We start from the raw sequence: 16407 nt of genomic DNA, 5'->3' as shown, positions 1-16407 counted from the left end.
TATCCTGCCAACCTATATTGTTTCAGCTGCTGTAGATATTTGAAAAGCCAATTACTTGATTTTTTTTTTCCCCAGCCTCTGTACAGGTAAGAGTGACCGTTGTGATGCAGCTTGAACCTCTAAGATATAGACTTCTTTTTGCCTGGAATGCAAACCTGATGCCTAGAAATACACCAGCAGTCTCATGATCATAAGAAGGAAATCATCTCATTAAGAATGGAAAAGCTAAAGAGACAGAGGAAGCAAGTACCATTGACAACATAGCTGGGCCTCCTGAAACAGAAGAAAGTGGGCAGGACACATCCTATAAATGAATGACATAGCCCTTGAGGATATGATATAAACTGGTTAGAACCAACTAGGTCCAAGATGGCAGAAGCTTTGACTTCCAATGGACCTTGAACCTCTTTATACAGGTTAGGTTAGCCTCCTAACCTCTTCCCAAGCTTATGTATATAGGTTAGTTTTGGTTTTCTTCCTTCTCTTATGAATAGTAACATTTCAGTTTCTCAAGAGTGAAGGCATATAACATGTCCCCACATGACTGAAGACTTGGTTCATCATGAAGCTTCTTCCAACCCTCAGCCCTACCCTGCTTCTTCCTCCCCTGACCCTCCCTCTCCACCTGACCCATAAGCATCAGTCAGAGAAGCAGTCAAAGTTTAAAGAAGTATGTCTTTGAATCCATGGGAAGCTCAGTTAAGTAGGCTGTGAGCCCCTTCTATCCCATTACCAACCCCATTCCACTCATAGGAAAATCTGACCAGACTTCATTTAGCACAGAATTCAAGAGTATATCCTGGGACTTCCCTGGTGGTGCAGTGACTGAGACTCGGTGCTCCCAAGGCAGGGAGTCCAGATTCAATCCCTCGTCAGGGAATTAGATCCGACATGCCACAACTAAATATCCCTCAATAAAGGTCAAAGGTCCCCTGGGTCGCAACCAAGACCCAGCCCAGACAAACAAATAAAATTTTTTGAAAGTATCTCTTTACTGGGGCTTCCCAGGTAGCACCAGTGGTAAAGAGTATGCCTGCCAGTGCAGCAGATATAAGAGACACAGTTTCAATCCCTGGGTCAGAAAGATCCCCAACGGGAAGGCATGGCAACCCACTCCCATATTCTTGCCTGGAGAATCCCATGGACAGAGGAGCCTGGCGGACTACAGTCCGTGGGGTCGCACAGAGTAGGACACAACTGAGTGACTCAGCACAGCACAGGACATGTCCTCACTGCTTCACATAAATGAACTCTGCACCTTTCAGGGCTGGTGTGGTTACTCCAGTTACTCCTTTGCTTCCCAGCCAAACTGTCAGAATCCCAGAAAGCTTTGCCCATCCTCCTTTGTAAACCCCACTCACCAGCTTTTCCCCCAGCCACTATGCAAATACTCCTCAAATCCCTACCAGACAGAGGATATGCCCACTTAATCCACCTCACCAAGACTCTGTTTCTCTCTCTTTGGTGAATTTGGTTATTGGAATGCCCTGAGAATTTGGATTTTTTAATGGCTTTTATTATATAATTTGGGGTTTCCCTGTTGGCTCAGTGGTAAAGAATCTGCCTGCCAATGCAGGAGACTCGGGTTCAATCCCTGGGTCAGGGGAAGGAAATAGCTATCCACTCTAGTATTCTTGCCTGGGAAATCCCGTGAACAGAGGAGCCTGGTGGGCTACAGTCCATGGGGTCACAAGAGTCAGACACGACTAAGCAACTAAACAACAGCAACAACAAATTACAAAATTTTCAAACATATAGAACAGCAAAGAAAAGAGAAGCTTGAATATTCAACTATGTATCACCTGGATTCAACAACTGTTAATGTCTTGCTGTATGTGCTTCTAATTGTCCCCAAATTGTATTTTATAGCTGGTTTGTTCAAACAGCGATCTAAAGATTTTCCCTTCACCCCTCATCTCTCAAAGCATTATAACCTTTTGCTTGCATATAGTTTATTCACCAATCCTTTTTTTTTTTTTTTAAGTTGAATGCCTGCTATTAACAGTTCTGGGCTGAGCATGGTGACTTTGTTCACTGGTTTCCAATGTTTGCTGCTCTGTATGCCCTCAAAAATCTAAGTTAGCATTATCTAGCCTAGGAATTTGTCTACTTAATTTGCTTGGCACACATTCACACATGTGGAGAAGCTGGCTATCAATTGTAGACTCGTGACTGGTAGATGAATCACTTCTTCGTTTTCCTTAAAATAATTTAAATCCAATTGGACTTCCTGTCTAGCTTGTAGGACTAGTAGGAAATTCACCATCAGCCTTCAGTGGGGTTCCCCCACGAGTTTGGATAGAGCTTCTTCGGGGCTTACGTAGCATCAAAGCACCGGGCTTTGGTCATCAGTCCAACTGGTTCCTGCTGAGACATCCTAACTGAACTGGTCATGGGTTCTTTCACCTCTGGCCTTCTGTTCTTCCTAGGTGGTGTGTCTGGGAGCTCCTCTGCTTGGCTTTTCCAGCCTCCCTGGGCACCACACTGCCATGTCTCTAAGGTCCCGCCGCTTCCATGAGTTGCTGGCATGAGCACTGTGTGGGTCTCCTCTCCTCCAGAACACGCACTTCTGCCTCTTCACTGTCTGCAGGACATTGCTTCCTGCTTCCTTCTTGCTACTGCCAAAGCCGTTCTCTCTCCTCTCTCATCTTTTCTCCTCAGGGACATCTCGCAGAATCTCTCCCAAATCAGGAAGAACCCTTGACTTGACTTCAAAGACCTTCTACTTTCCACTTTGCAACTTATTCGGCCAATATTCACTGGTATAACTGTAGTGATTGTGATACTCTTGAAAGATTTCTGTTCCAGTTGGTAAGTACAATGACAGTTACTGCAGCAAACAGTAAAATTAATAAATAATTAAAGATTTTAAATTAAACTCATTCATTTGGGTCAATTGTCATAGGATGTCACAAGGACCACTGATAAACAGGACTCTCAGATGCTTATTTATCACAAAGCACACCATGCAGGTGACATCCCTGTTTATCACTATACTGGAATCATGTGGTTGCCACAGATTCTAATTAGTTGCTACTTCAGTCATATTTGTGCATAGTAATGTTTGTGTAAGTGGTAAATGTAGTGTTTCAATATTTATAAACTCAAGAATTTATCAATAAATATCTTTTAAAACTCTCAGAACAAAAAAGAGGACCAAGAATGGATACATTCATTAATGTTCCATTTAAATATCATACAACTCAATCTTCTGAGTCTGCAAAGAATAAACAATATTAATAAAGAAATGTAGCCTAGAATACCTACTGTGTAGATTTCAAAATGACCTGAACATTTTTATACTGTGCAAGAATTGGTACAAGTTCACATAATACTTTTTATTTCTTTAATGCAAAATAGATTGTTTCAAAATATGAGTGTCTCATCAGTGCTAGGAAAATAAATATAGGATGCAAATGGTGCTCTGAGTTGACTGTTAAAAGATTTAGATATTCAAAAGAGTGGCAATCACATTTTGCCAAAGCTTGAGGTTCAATAAAAAGAATTGTAATTATCAATGAAATAATCAAAAGATCAGTTTCACGCTATAACATATTTGAAAGAACAGTATCTTCAAAATTAAAATATTGATTAAATGATTTAAAATATTCAGGAAGTACCTTTTAAAAGATTAACTAGGGACTTCCCTGGTGGTCCAGTGGTTAAGAATCTGCCTTGCAGTGCAGGGGATAGGGGTCTAATCCCTGGTCAGGAAACTAAGATCCCACATGCCACGGAGGAGCTAAACCTGCACGCTGCAACTTCTGAGCCTCCACACTCTGGAGCCTGTGTGCCACAACTAGAGTCTGTGAGGCAACGAAAGATCCCACAGGACGCAGCCAAGTAAACACATAAATATACATATTTTAAAAAAAGATTAACACTAGCCAGCATGTGCTTGAGCATAATCAAGCATTTCCCAGCATGAAATATTCAACAGTCATTTTAAAAAGAACAGTATCTATATAAGAATACATTACATTCTAGATTTATGTTCCCACTTATTGGAAAACATATACCGACTGAAATGAGAAAACAGCTTATTTTAAAAGTTATAAATCAAAAAAGTAAAACATGCACTTTCTATGAACCTTCAACTGTTTCATATAAAAGCATATCAAAATTTATTTTAAAACAAGAAATTTTAAATTTTGTTGATCTTGTGGAGTTAGAATAATATTTAAAATAATAACCAAACTTTATTGCCGATGTTTAAGAAAAACAGTGTCAATAAGACATAGTTTCATGGAAACATTTTGTTCAGACAGTACTAGTGCCTGTAGGTTAGGGGAAAGTCCCTATTTCAGTCAAACTTTTAGAAATATTTCTAAATGTTTTTAATTTGACACTAAGTCATTGTATTCAATTTCCCCTGGATGATGTAATGAAGGATGTAAAGTACTTAGTACTGATTTATCCTTAGTACTTATTTATCTTATAAATGGAAGTTTGTACTTCTTGACCACCTAATCTCTATTTCATTTTTTTCCGTTCTGATCTTTATTATTTCCTTCTTTCTACTAACTGTGGGCTTTGTTTGATTACCTTTTTCTAGTTCCTTTAGGTATAGGGATAATTTTCTTGAGATTTTTTGTTTGTTTCCTAAGTTCGACCTGTACCACTATAACCTTACATCTTAGAACTGCTTTTGCTGCATCTCAGACTTTGGAACATTGTGTTGGAAAACTCTTCTATATGTAGTTGTAGTTTTGCTGGGTCCATGGGAGGAGACAAGCTTAGGATCTTTCTACTCTGCCATCTTGATCCCACCCCCACAGAATTTAAAATTTTTATATTCATTTGATGTATCTTGTAAAAGGAAAGTAAACATGTAGAAAAAAATTAGAGAATTAGCCTTAATAAACCATATTCTAATAGTGATAGTCACACTTTCCATGACTTTATAAGAAATGTGTTTCTGTTAAATCGATTTAATTCTATAATTAATAAAAGTAATAAAGCCTATAAGGATAAATAAAGGAAGCTTTAGAGAAACAAAGAAATATCATATACCACTTGAAACAAAACAAATTATAAATTCTAAGAAGGCTGTTCAAACATCTAGGTAAATTATGTAAAGTGAGGGATGACAAGAGTCAGCAGTGTAATGAATTTTTAAGTTGTTTCTATTTATTAAATGCTGTCATTCTGCCAAATGATGTTTGCAAAGCTCCATGGATTGAAAGTAATAAAAAATCAATCTGAATTATTAAGTATATTATTTCATGATAACAGAGAGGCCTAGCCAGTCCCCACTTCTCCCCATACTTTTGGGGAGGCCAACTTGACTCTTCCAACCCCAGACCTATGGGTTAACTGCATCCAGCACCACATACAGCAGAGACAACACCCAGCTGAGCCTAGCCCAGGGCTGAGCCATGAGCAAAGAAAGAGTGGTTATTGTTTTAAGTAACTAAGTTTGGGGGTTGTTTGTTTTGTAGTGATAGACCATTGCAAATGTCCCTTTATCCACTAAGTGGCCTTTTTAATTTGGTGTCCACTGTAGATAGAACTCATGGCTTCTAGAAAGAAGTGTGTAATGAAGCAAACTCCCTTATAGCTTAGGTAAGATACACCTCCAGATCTTATACCTGCATTTGCTCTGATTCCCACAGCCACCCAAGCCCCATTCCACAAGCAGAGACACAAAGGCTCTGAGGTCTGGGCCAGGCTTGGGCTCCAGGGGTCAGTTGTCCTCAGACATCAGAATACTTACCACCCTGTTTGTGTAAAGGATGTTGTTGTTTTTAAAACATATATAAGATCCACCACTTTAACCATCTTTCAGCATTTGGTTCTGTGATACTGAGTACATTCACATTGTATACAACCATCACCACTATTCATCTCCAGAAATTGTTTTAACTTCCCACACTGAAACTCCACCCCCAGTGAACAGTAAGACCCCATTCTCCCTGCCCCAGCCCTGACAACCACCATTCTACTTTCTGTCTCTATGAATCTGATTAGTCTAGATACTTCATATAAGTACAATTTGGAAAACTCAGCAGTGGCCACAGGACTGGAAAAGGTCAGTTTTCATTCCAATCCCAAAGAAAGACAATGCCAAAGAATGTTCAAACTACAGCACAATTGCACTCATCTCACACGCTAGCAAAGTGATGCTCAAAATTCTCTAAGTCAGGCTTCAACAGTACATGAACCTTGAACTTCCAGATGTTCAAGCTGGTTTTAGAAAAGGCAGAGGAACCAGAGATGAAATTGTCAACATCTGTTGGATCATAGAAAAAGCAAGAGGGTTCCAGAAAAACATCTACTTCTGCTTTATTGACTATGCCAAAGCCTTTGACTGTGTGGATCACAACAAACTGGAAAATTCTTCAAGAGATGGGAATACCAGACCACCTAACCCGCCTCCTGAGAAATCTGTATGCAGTTCAAGAAGCAACAGTTAGAACTGGACATGGAACAACAGACTGGTTCCAAATTGGGAAAGGAGTACGTCAAGGCTGTATATTGTCACCCTGCTTTTTTAACTTCTATGCAGCATACATCATGCAAAATGCTTGGCTGGATGAAGCACAAGCTGGAATCAAGATTGCTGGGAGAAATATTAATAACCACAGATATGCAGATGAAACCACACTTATGGCAGAAAGCAAAGAAGAACTAAATAGCCTCTTGATGAAAGTGAAAGAGGAGAATGAAAACGTAGGCTTAAAACTCAACATTCAGAAAACTAAGATCATGGCATCTGGTTCCATCACTTCATGGCAAATAGATGGAAAAATAATGGAAACAGTGATAGACTTTATTGGGCTCCAAAATCACTGCAGATGGTGACTGCAGCCATGAAATTAAAAGATGCTTGCTCCTTGGAAGAAAAGTTATGACCAACCTTGACAGCATATTAAAAAGCAGAGACATTACTTTGCCAACAAAGGTCCATCTAGTCAAAGCTATGGTTTTTCCAGTAGTCGTGTATGAATGTGAGAGTTGGACTATAAAGAAAGCTGAATGCATAAGAATTGATGCTTTTGAACCATGGTGTTAGAGAAGATGCTTGAGAGTCCCTTGGACAGCAAGGAGATCCAACTAGTCCATCCTAAAGGAAATCAGTGCCGAATATTCATTGGAAGGACTGATGCTGAAGCTGAAACTCCAATACTTTGGCCACCTGATGTGAAGAACTGACTCATTTGAAAAGACCCTGATGCTGGGAAAGATTGAAGGCAGGAGGAGAAGGGGATGACAGAGGATGAGATGGATGGATGGCATCACTGACTCAATGGACATGAGTTTGAGTAAACTCTGGAAGTTGGTGATGAGCAGGGAAGCCTGGCATGCTGCAGTCCATGGGGGTCACAAACAGTCAGACATGACTGAGCAACTGAGCTGAACTGAACTGAACCACACTGTCTTATAATTCAATTTTTAAAATTTTATTTTATTGAAGTATAATTTATTGACAATGTCACATTAGTTTCTGCTGTACAGCAAAGGGATTGAGTTACATATATATTGTTATATAATAATATATATGAGTTATATATATGTATGAGTTTTAGGGGCTTCTCTGGTGGCTCAGTGGTAAAGAATCGCCTGCAATGCAAGAGACCTGGGTTTGATCCAGGGTCAGGAAGATCCCCTGCAGAAGGGAATGGCAAACTACTCCAGTATTCTTGCCCAGAAAAGTCCATGGATACAGGAGCCTCGTGGGCTACAGTCCATGGTGTCACAAAGAGTTGGACACAACTGAGTGACTAACACATATGTATGAGTTATATTTATATATATATATATATATATATATGTATATGTATATATATTGTTTAATTCAACTCTTTACATGTTGAATATCTATCTCCCTCTATAAACTGGGACATCTTTGCCATAAAGATTTTCTCTATGTCAAAGATTCACAGACTTTCTTCTTTGAATCACCATTATCCTTCCCAGTGTCTGGCGTATAATAGATGTCTAGTAAGGATTCAAGAAAGGGATGTGTATGTGTGTGGATGGATAGATGGGTGGATGGACTGATGCAAGTACCACTGTCACGAGTCGAGTAGTTGACTTAAGTCTGCCCACTGATGACATGCAGATGGATCGAGTCTATTTCCTACTTATTTACCTAAGAGCACTTACCAGTCCAATTGTCCCCCAAAACATTGCACAATCCATGCCCGTAAGAATCTAACAGAGACGAACAGAGCCATCTATGACTTTGATAAGAACCCTAACAGAGAACTGCAAATACTTATAGAGACACCTAGCACGAGGCTTCGGACATAGAACATGTTCAACAGGAGTATTTTTCACTGAATTGAATCAGACAACAAACTAGCCAGGAAGCTTTGAGCTTCAATTTCCACTTTGAAGCTATGTAACTTTAGGCAAATTAATTTATCTCATCACGCCCTGCAGATGTGTTTCAATTCTGACAAGAACGCCAGGTATAAGCCAGCTTCGCCTGTGCAGACAGGAGCCAGCCTTTCACAGAAGCCACATTTTCACCAAAATGGTGGGGAGAAGGACAGAGGGGGACCAGGGAGGACCAGGGGGACTGGGAAACTACACAACTGGTTCCAGAGAGTCCTTGGGTTAGGGAGGGAGAGGAATGGGAAGCAGCTTCCAGCTCATGTTCTGAACTCACCGAAATGTCATCTTCCTGCCAACGCGGCCTTCTGTGGAAATTGTGATTTTGCTATTATTAGCTCTGTTAAACAGGCACTGTAAACAGATTGCAAACAATGAGCCTTTGTCAGAAACACCCCATTCTGTTCTTGGCCCTGGCTCCTTTCACACCTGGAGATACAACATCTATTTTAACAATACTGCTTAAGAGGCAGCTGTGGTGTCGGGGGAAATTGTCTTACTCAGAAACTGAAGGGATTTCAGGAGGCGGTTAATGGTACATGCTGGAGTCTGCCTTTATCCTCGTAAAGCACAAAAGTGGATGCCTCCAGACAGGGCCAGCGTTACTACTAACATGGAAACTATGTGTTGCCATTCCTGTTTTTCCATTTGCTAATTCAGATAGATTTGAGGGCCTGAGTGTTTCCATCAGATGTGAAATATCTTCCCATGCTTCCCACCTGCTGTGAGCGGGTGTGCTGTCTTTAATAACAATTTCAGGCGTTCTGCAGAAAATCTGAGGCTACTAAGTTTAGCCCCACAGCTAATGAGTCTGTAACTCACAAGATTAATGTTAGACCTAATTTTATGAAGTCTGAATATCACTGTCATGATTTCCTTTCTTCAATGTGCTCTGAGAGTCCCGTCTCTTCTCCTTGAAACTTTCCACACCTCTGTGCTCTACTGACACTTTCATTTTTATTGATTAAAGCTGTGAGTCACTTATTCCATTTTGTTGATTCTTATAAAGGATATCTGAAACCATTACAAAGATCAGAGTGTTTGTAAACATACATGCACACACCGTCATGCACATACTTGGAATGAAGTTCTTTCACTTTTGGACAAAACAAGTCCTTGAAGTGTCATCTGAATGAGCACCACATGTGACAATGACCCCACCAGGTAACAATAGCAACTGTTTATGTGTTCTGTGAAAGTACTGATATTCTTTGAAAATATTCTGATATCTGATATTCTGTGAATGTATTGATAAATAGTGGTTATTAATAATCAATGCTGGGATGAATTGGGAGATGGGGATTGACATATATACACCAGTCCTGGGTGTTCTTTGGAAGGAATGATGCTAAAGCTGAAACTCCAGGACTTTGGCCACCTTATGCAAAGAGTTGACACATTGGAAAAGACTCTGATGCTGGGAGGGACTGGGGGCAGGAGGAGAAGGGGACGACAGAGGATGAGATGGCTGGATGGCATCACCGACTCGATGGACGTGAGTCTGAGTGAACTCTGGGAGTTGGTGATGGACAGGGAGGCCTGGCGTGCTGCAATTCATGGGGTCACAACTGAGTGACTGAACTGAACTGAACTGAACTGATGCACAAAATAGATAACTAATGAGAACCTACTGTATAGTACAGGGAGCTCAGTGCTCTGTGGTGACTAAAAGGGAAGGAAATTCAAAAAAGAGGGGTGCCAGATCCTGAGCAAGTACTTGCCATGCACTCTCTCCTCTCATTCCCACACTCTGTGATGTGGGTATTTATCATCTCCATGTTATCAATGAGAAAACTGAGCCTCACAGAGGTCAGGCCCTTACCTAAGGTCACACAGCAGACAGCAGGGTCTGCTAGGATCCATGTCCAGCTCTGACTCTAAAGCCCACTCACTAAGCCTCAGAGGTAGAGGCCGAGGGATGTGGACCTCATGGATAGAGATTGAGGAAACTCTATCTCTCAGAGGCAGCTCAGCCTCTGAGAGTGAAAATGGGCTGTTGTACAGTTCAGGGCCAGGGAGCCTCACAAACAGAAGGGCTCCAGCTGGGACTGTGCCAACCTTCATGTCCTGGTGTGCAGGGCAGGGAGCAGATGCCAAGACAGTTAGACCTGATTAGCCTATGGTCTCTGCTGATCCTCTGGAACAGGCCTCGAAGAAACCCATCTGCCCCAGTGAGACCAATCTCCTCCCATATGCCATCTGGAAGGCCCAGAGGTACAGAGAAGTTAAGTAACTTTACTAACAACACGCAGCTAGTAAGTGGAAGAGCTGGGATTCAAACCCAGGCAACCTGAGCACAGAGCTGGTTTTCAAACCTTGCACTTCAAAAAAAGGCCTGGACTAACTGCCTCAGATTAGTGCAGGTCCTAAATGACTTCACAGCTCAGAGAGGGCAGTGGCTGGGAGAGAGGGGAAGCAAGGTGGAGAGTTGATCCTTTAGCCACACCTGGAAGACCAGGGAAGCGGGATTTATGGAGGTGATGGAGTGGAGGATGCCAACCTGTGTGCTATTTCATTAGTCACTGAGCAGATTAGCTTGGCTGTGAGTTTATTAATAGAGGATTTAGGGGGGAAGCCTAATTAGAAAAGTAGGTTTGGTGGCCTTGAGTGTCAAGCTGGATTAAATAAAAACAAGTTCAAGAGAAGTTAGAGTCTACCTTTTCCAAGTGCCTCCCATGTCATGTTTCTGTACAAACAACTCTAGAAGAGGTGCTGTTTCTGCACAAGACCCCTGTAAATGTTACGGGGAAATGTAAGGCATAAATGAAGCCTCAGAAGTCCCCAGAGGCTCTGAAAACTGCCATCACAAATTCAGCCAGTACCTACCACCTGTGAGGAGAGATGGAAGGGAAGAGCCAAAGCCATGGAAAGGAGGACTCTGTGGCATAAGTACACCCTCACGTTGAAGATTAAAATGGACAGGACTCCCCTGATGGTCCAGTGGTTAAGACTTTGCACTTCCAATGCAGTGGGCAACAGGTTCAATCCCTAGTCAGGAAACTAAGATCCTATATGCCATTTGGTGCAGCCAAAAGATAAATTTTTTTTTTAATTGTTTAAAAGATGGAAGCAGTTACCTGGAGAGGGGAGGAAGTTATAGAGGTAAAACAACCCCAAAGAACAGGTAACCTCAAAATCTTTCAAATGGCTAATTGTAGTATTTAGGCTTTCATTATTTTCCCATTTGTTTAACAAACATTTATTCATGGTCTACCATCTGCCAAGTACTGTGTTGGCATTTAAAAGCAAATATGCTGATATACTGGTAATTCTCAAACCTCCAAGCAAAAGAATAAGATTCCACTGGCAAGCCTCCATTTGGAGTTGCCTGAAACCACTCCTCAACTCCTGTCCACCCCCGTGCCACACTGAGGTGTGGAGGTGAGATGGGAAGAGACTCAAAGAAATACCCCATGGAGCTCCCTGCAGGGGTTAATAATCAGCCACCTGTTGCTTTGGCTAAGCCGTGAAAAAACACACCATGGGAAAAGAATAAAAGCAAAATACACCAATACAGTATAATCTAAACAAAAGTACATCGGGTTGATTAGTTGGGGTCATTGTGCCCTGCTAAGCTAAGGAAAAACAGTGTGGACCTTGGAATGCCGGATCAGCGCAAGTTCAGAAAGCTGCTTGTGCACACACCAAGATGTTTTCCCAAAGCATATGCGGGTCTATGACCTCTAACTGGGTGATACCCCTTGAACAAGAAAATAACAAAGATAGTTCAAAGTAACCAATAAAATGGGAGACATGACCAGGGACACAGGAGGCTGATTTTATCATAGCACAGCAGATGCACTTTCTGCATGCCAAGACACTAAGTAAAAGTCATGTGGCCCCGAGGAACAGGGCTCTTGATCCAAGAGGTCTTGAGTTGCCTGTTCCCATCTTTAAAACTTTAATTCTGTCTCTAGTTTCTTTTTCCCAAACTGTGTGTTGACCGCTTTTAATCCCTACCTGCTGCGCTGGCCTCAGCAGCTCTCTAACGCAGGCCAAGGAGTCCTTCCCTGGGGCTGGGCAGCTGTGTGTGTATTCTGGGTTAAAAATCTTCTCTCCTCCCTGAGGTAACTTGAGTTTGGGGTAGAATATCACTTTAAGCTATAGAGCAGCCATCAGAGATATGTGTCCAACTGTTGGCAAAAAAAAAAAAAAAAATCCAAAAAGCAATCCTGGCCAAACCCTCCAAGAGTCAGCTTCGAAAGGGGGGCAGCTTGCAGTTTATGGGACAAAAATCACTTTTGCCTGCACATTGAAAGGTATATAACTCGTTTTCATTTAACCCCATCTCCTCTAAGGAGACTAAACCGTTATTTTGATTCAGAATGTAGACTTATAATAACGAGATCTGTTATACCTTCAAAGTGCCCCTGAACAAGATGTGAGCACAGAGATGCTAGGAATTCAGTGACCCTCTGTGGCAGAGCCTGTGAAGAGCAATGCACTGAGTTTCCGTCCCTGAGAATTATTCCATTGTTCTAATGTCCAGGCAAAGGTGAGGCAAAAGCAGATCCAAACTCAGAAAAGGAAGTTTGGGCATTTTCAAGGTTTCTGAACAGCAATGATTGTGCTCACTCAGCCACTTTCATCACCAGAGCTCAGCCTTTTTAATCAATTCTCACAGAGATTTGGAAAACTGATACACAGAATGATCCCATGTAAAATGCCCCCCCTCCCCACCACGCAAAAAAAAAAAGGATCAGGAAGAAGCTAAGAAGTGGCTTGGCCCAGGGCTTAATGCTAAACCAGCTTCAGAATCGAGAACAGAAGTTTCTAGAATCAGCCTTTACTCTCACAGTAAGTTCCACAACCTGAGAATCTGGCCAATAAAATTCAAAATCTTTCAACACTCAGAATCAGCAGCATCGAGTCAGAGCTAAGAAATAAGTAAGTGTTGCCTCGTGCTGCCAGCAAAATAAAGAAAGTGTAAAAATCTAGTTAATTACTCAGGACATGTTGGCAGACACCTCTGCTTGTCAAATTCCTGGTTGTCTGTACGGTTGTTTACATCTGCATTAATTTGCACTTGTGGAAGTTTTAAATACTTCTTAAGTAGCAGCAAAGATATTACCAGAAACTGTGCTGTTTTAGAAAACTTCCTCTCCTCCATTCCTGATTTATTCACAGGTATAGGACACGTTGCCATAGAGCCATGACTCTTGAGCGTGGAGAGATCGTAAATGGATCTCACACTCAGACATCACAGCTAAAGCCACTGCCATCCTTCTGGCTCTGCCTGGACCATGAACTTGATCCCCAGACTTCTACGCTTGCAGTGCACAGTTCCAATGCAAAGGCTCTAAGAAAATCTAGACACTCATTAAAACTTGAAAAAAAAAATGGGTGACGGTGATCAGGGGTTAAAGCTTACAGTCATAAGACAAATCTGTTCTGGTGATGCAGTGTACAGCATGGTGACTATAATTAACAATACTGCATATACAAAATTTGCCAATATATACGTTAAAAGTTTTCATCATAATAAAAAAATGTATAACAATGTGAAGTGAAAGTGAAGTTGCTCAGTCGTGTCCGACTCTTTGCGACCCCATGGACTGTAGCCCACCAAGCTCCTCCATCCGTGGGATTCTCCAGGCAAGAATACTGGAGTGGGTTGCCATTTCCTTCTCCAATAACAATGTGAGGTTGACTGATATTAACTAGATTTACTGTGGTGATCATTTCATAGCATATACAAATATCAAATCGTGATGGTATACATCTAGAACTAATACAATGTCAATTACATCTCCATAAAACTAGAAAAATAATTAAAAACTAAAACTGACAAAAACACATTGAGGAAAAAATTTTTTAAATATCATTTAATCATTTTGAATTTTTTCATTCATTCAACAAATGTTTCCTGAGGACATATTTTGTGTCATATTGTACCATTAGGTCTTGGGGACACGTATTCAAAGATTTATCACATCACCTCTGCCTACAAGGAGTTCACAGTTCAGGGAAGGAAACAAACACGGGGAGAAAAACACAGTGAAGTAGGTGTGTATGGTGGAGTGGGAGTGAAGTTGACATTTACACACTAAAACTCAAATATGCAGAAACTAGAAATATACTTTCTATAAGTAGTCTTACCTTACGCTCAATTCCCGGTGACAATACACATACACAAATCTTAAATTTTTCAGGAAGAGATAACTCAGGCCCAGGGCTTCCCTGGTCGTCCAGGGTTAAGACTCCATGCTTCTGCTGCAGGGGGCTTGGGTTCAGTCCCTGGTTGGGGAATGAAGATCGTGCATGCTGCATAGTGCAATCAAAAAATAACAACAACAACAACAAAAAAAAAAAACCCTCAGGTTCTTCTAGGTTAAAAACATTACTTTCAGGTAAAGATTCACTCACTTTCCAAGTTCAAATTCCCTTTCAGTTCTCTTCCCCTTTCCAAAGGAGCTCTAGTTTAGCCACATACCCAATTCCTTCTCAATATGGCACCAGGTGCAGCAGGAAACTTCCTAACCTGTTGGTGTCCTCTACTGAGGTCTTTCTGGTCTCCTCTGGACACTTATTTCTTACCCCAGTGTCCACTGCTGTGACTGACCTCTCTTAGTGCTCTGGGTTGCAGTGCTCCCTGCTAGGGCTGAAGTCCTGGGTATCTGGCCCTCCTCTCCGGCCTCCTTTATCCCATCCCTGACTCTTCTCTATCTTTGGCTCCTTCAGCCTGTCTATATTCTCACTCAGGCCCATGTAAATGCCAAGTCTCATAAGCCACTCACCTTGGTTGCTCTCATAAGCCACACTGCTCCACAGCTCTACATGGTAGTCATTTTCTAGGACTGCCAGAAATCTGGAATCAAGGCCATGGCCCTTCGAAGTCCCTGCAGGAGGAGTCTTCCATGCCCCTTCCAGTTTCTAGTAGATCTCAGTGTCCCTTGGCTTTCAGCAGCAACACTCCAATCTCTGCCTTGACCTTCACATGGCCTTCTTCCCTGTGTTTTTCTCTGTTTTCTCTTCTTATAAAAACACCAGTTATCAGATACAGGGCTCCTAAGAGATTTGCAGTCTCCCAGGGAAGCAGACAGAGTATTTGCTCTAATGTTCCCAGAGTCCCCATATCACCTGGTAATTACTCAATTCCCTTTAGAGGTTTGAGGTCCAGATCTTGAGCCCACTTGGGAGAACCAGATCATTCCCATGTAAACTTCCCTCTCTGCCTACTGTTTTCATATACATTGTACACTATACTCTGAATGCTACTGCCGCTTCTGATCACCAAATGCAAGGTCAGGGATAGGGAGGGTGGGAGGATTTCCACATATTAAGCAGTTCTGCAGAATACTGCCAAATGCTTTTTCTGCAGCTGTTAAGATGATCGTTATGAGTTTTAAGCCTTCATTTCATTCTTCTGCAGACACTAGCTGGGTGTCCTATAATTCAAGTCAATTCTGACACTATTTACCTGAAGATAGTGTCAGATTCCACATGTTGAAGGCTCAGTCCCACAAGCCTTCCCCATTTCAGATGGGGAAGTCTAGATGCAAGTCTAAATTGTTACCTGTGCTTCTGATCAATAGGCTATAAATCGGAGGTTCCCATGACCCTCTCCTTGGGTTCAATTAATTGTCTAGAGAGAAGGCAATGGCACCCCACTCCAGTATTCTTGCCTGGAAAATCCCATGGCTGGAGGAGCCTGGTAGGCTGCAGTCTATGGGGTCGCTAGGAGTCAGACACGACTGAGTAGGACACGACTGATCGACTTCACTTTCACTTTTCACTTTCCTGCATTGGAGAAGGAAATGGCAACCCACTCCAGTGTTCTTGCCTGGAGAATCCCAGGGACCGGGGAGCCTGGTGGGCTGCCGTCTATGGGGTCACACAGAGTCAGACACAACTGAAGCGACTTAGCAGAGTGGCTCACAGAACCCAGGAAGTCAGTTAACTTCCTAGATTACCGGTTTGCTACAAAGGATTCTAAAGGGTATGAATGAACAGATGAAGAGATACATAGAGTGAATCTGGAAGGATCCCAAACACAGGAGCTTCTGTCTCCACAGTGTGGGGTGCATGCGAATGTGTTCTGGTTCACCAACTTGGAAGTTTTCGATG

At 41.9% G+C, this 16407-nt stretch overlaps 1 protein-coding gene across 21 annotated transcripts in view; it reads right to left on the bottom strand.

Annotated features, from left to right (window-relative positions):
• Positions 1–15566, bottom strand: part of CNIH3 (cornichon family AMPA receptor auxiliary protein 3) — a 153991-nt gene extending 138425 nt beyond the window's left edge. For 5 of the 21 annotated variants that reach the window (XM_061382351.1, XM_061382336.1, XM_061382332.1 and 2 more), the window contains exon 1: positions 15078–15563. Coding sequence is in view for 10 of the 21 variants with exons in the window: in XM_061382343.1 (XP_061238327.1) it covers positions 14440–14604; positions 15078–15092 (180 nt within the window). In the remaining 11 variants the exon portion in view is untranslated. The other 16 variants (XM_061382329.1, XM_061382358.1, XM_061382343.1 and 13 more) reach the window with 15 other exon arrangements.
• Between the last annotated feature and the right edge of the window lie 841 nt (positions 15567–16407).

The sequence above is a fragment of the Bos javanicus genome, chromosome 16, assembly GCF_032452875.1.
Source record: "Bos javanicus breed banteng chromosome 16, ARS-OSU_banteng_1.0, whole genome shotgun sequence".
Taxonomy (NCBI): Eukaryota; Metazoa; Chordata; class Mammalia; order Artiodactyla; family Bovidae; genus Bos; species Bos javanicus.
This window is presented reverse-complemented; position numbering and strand designations above follow the sequence as displayed.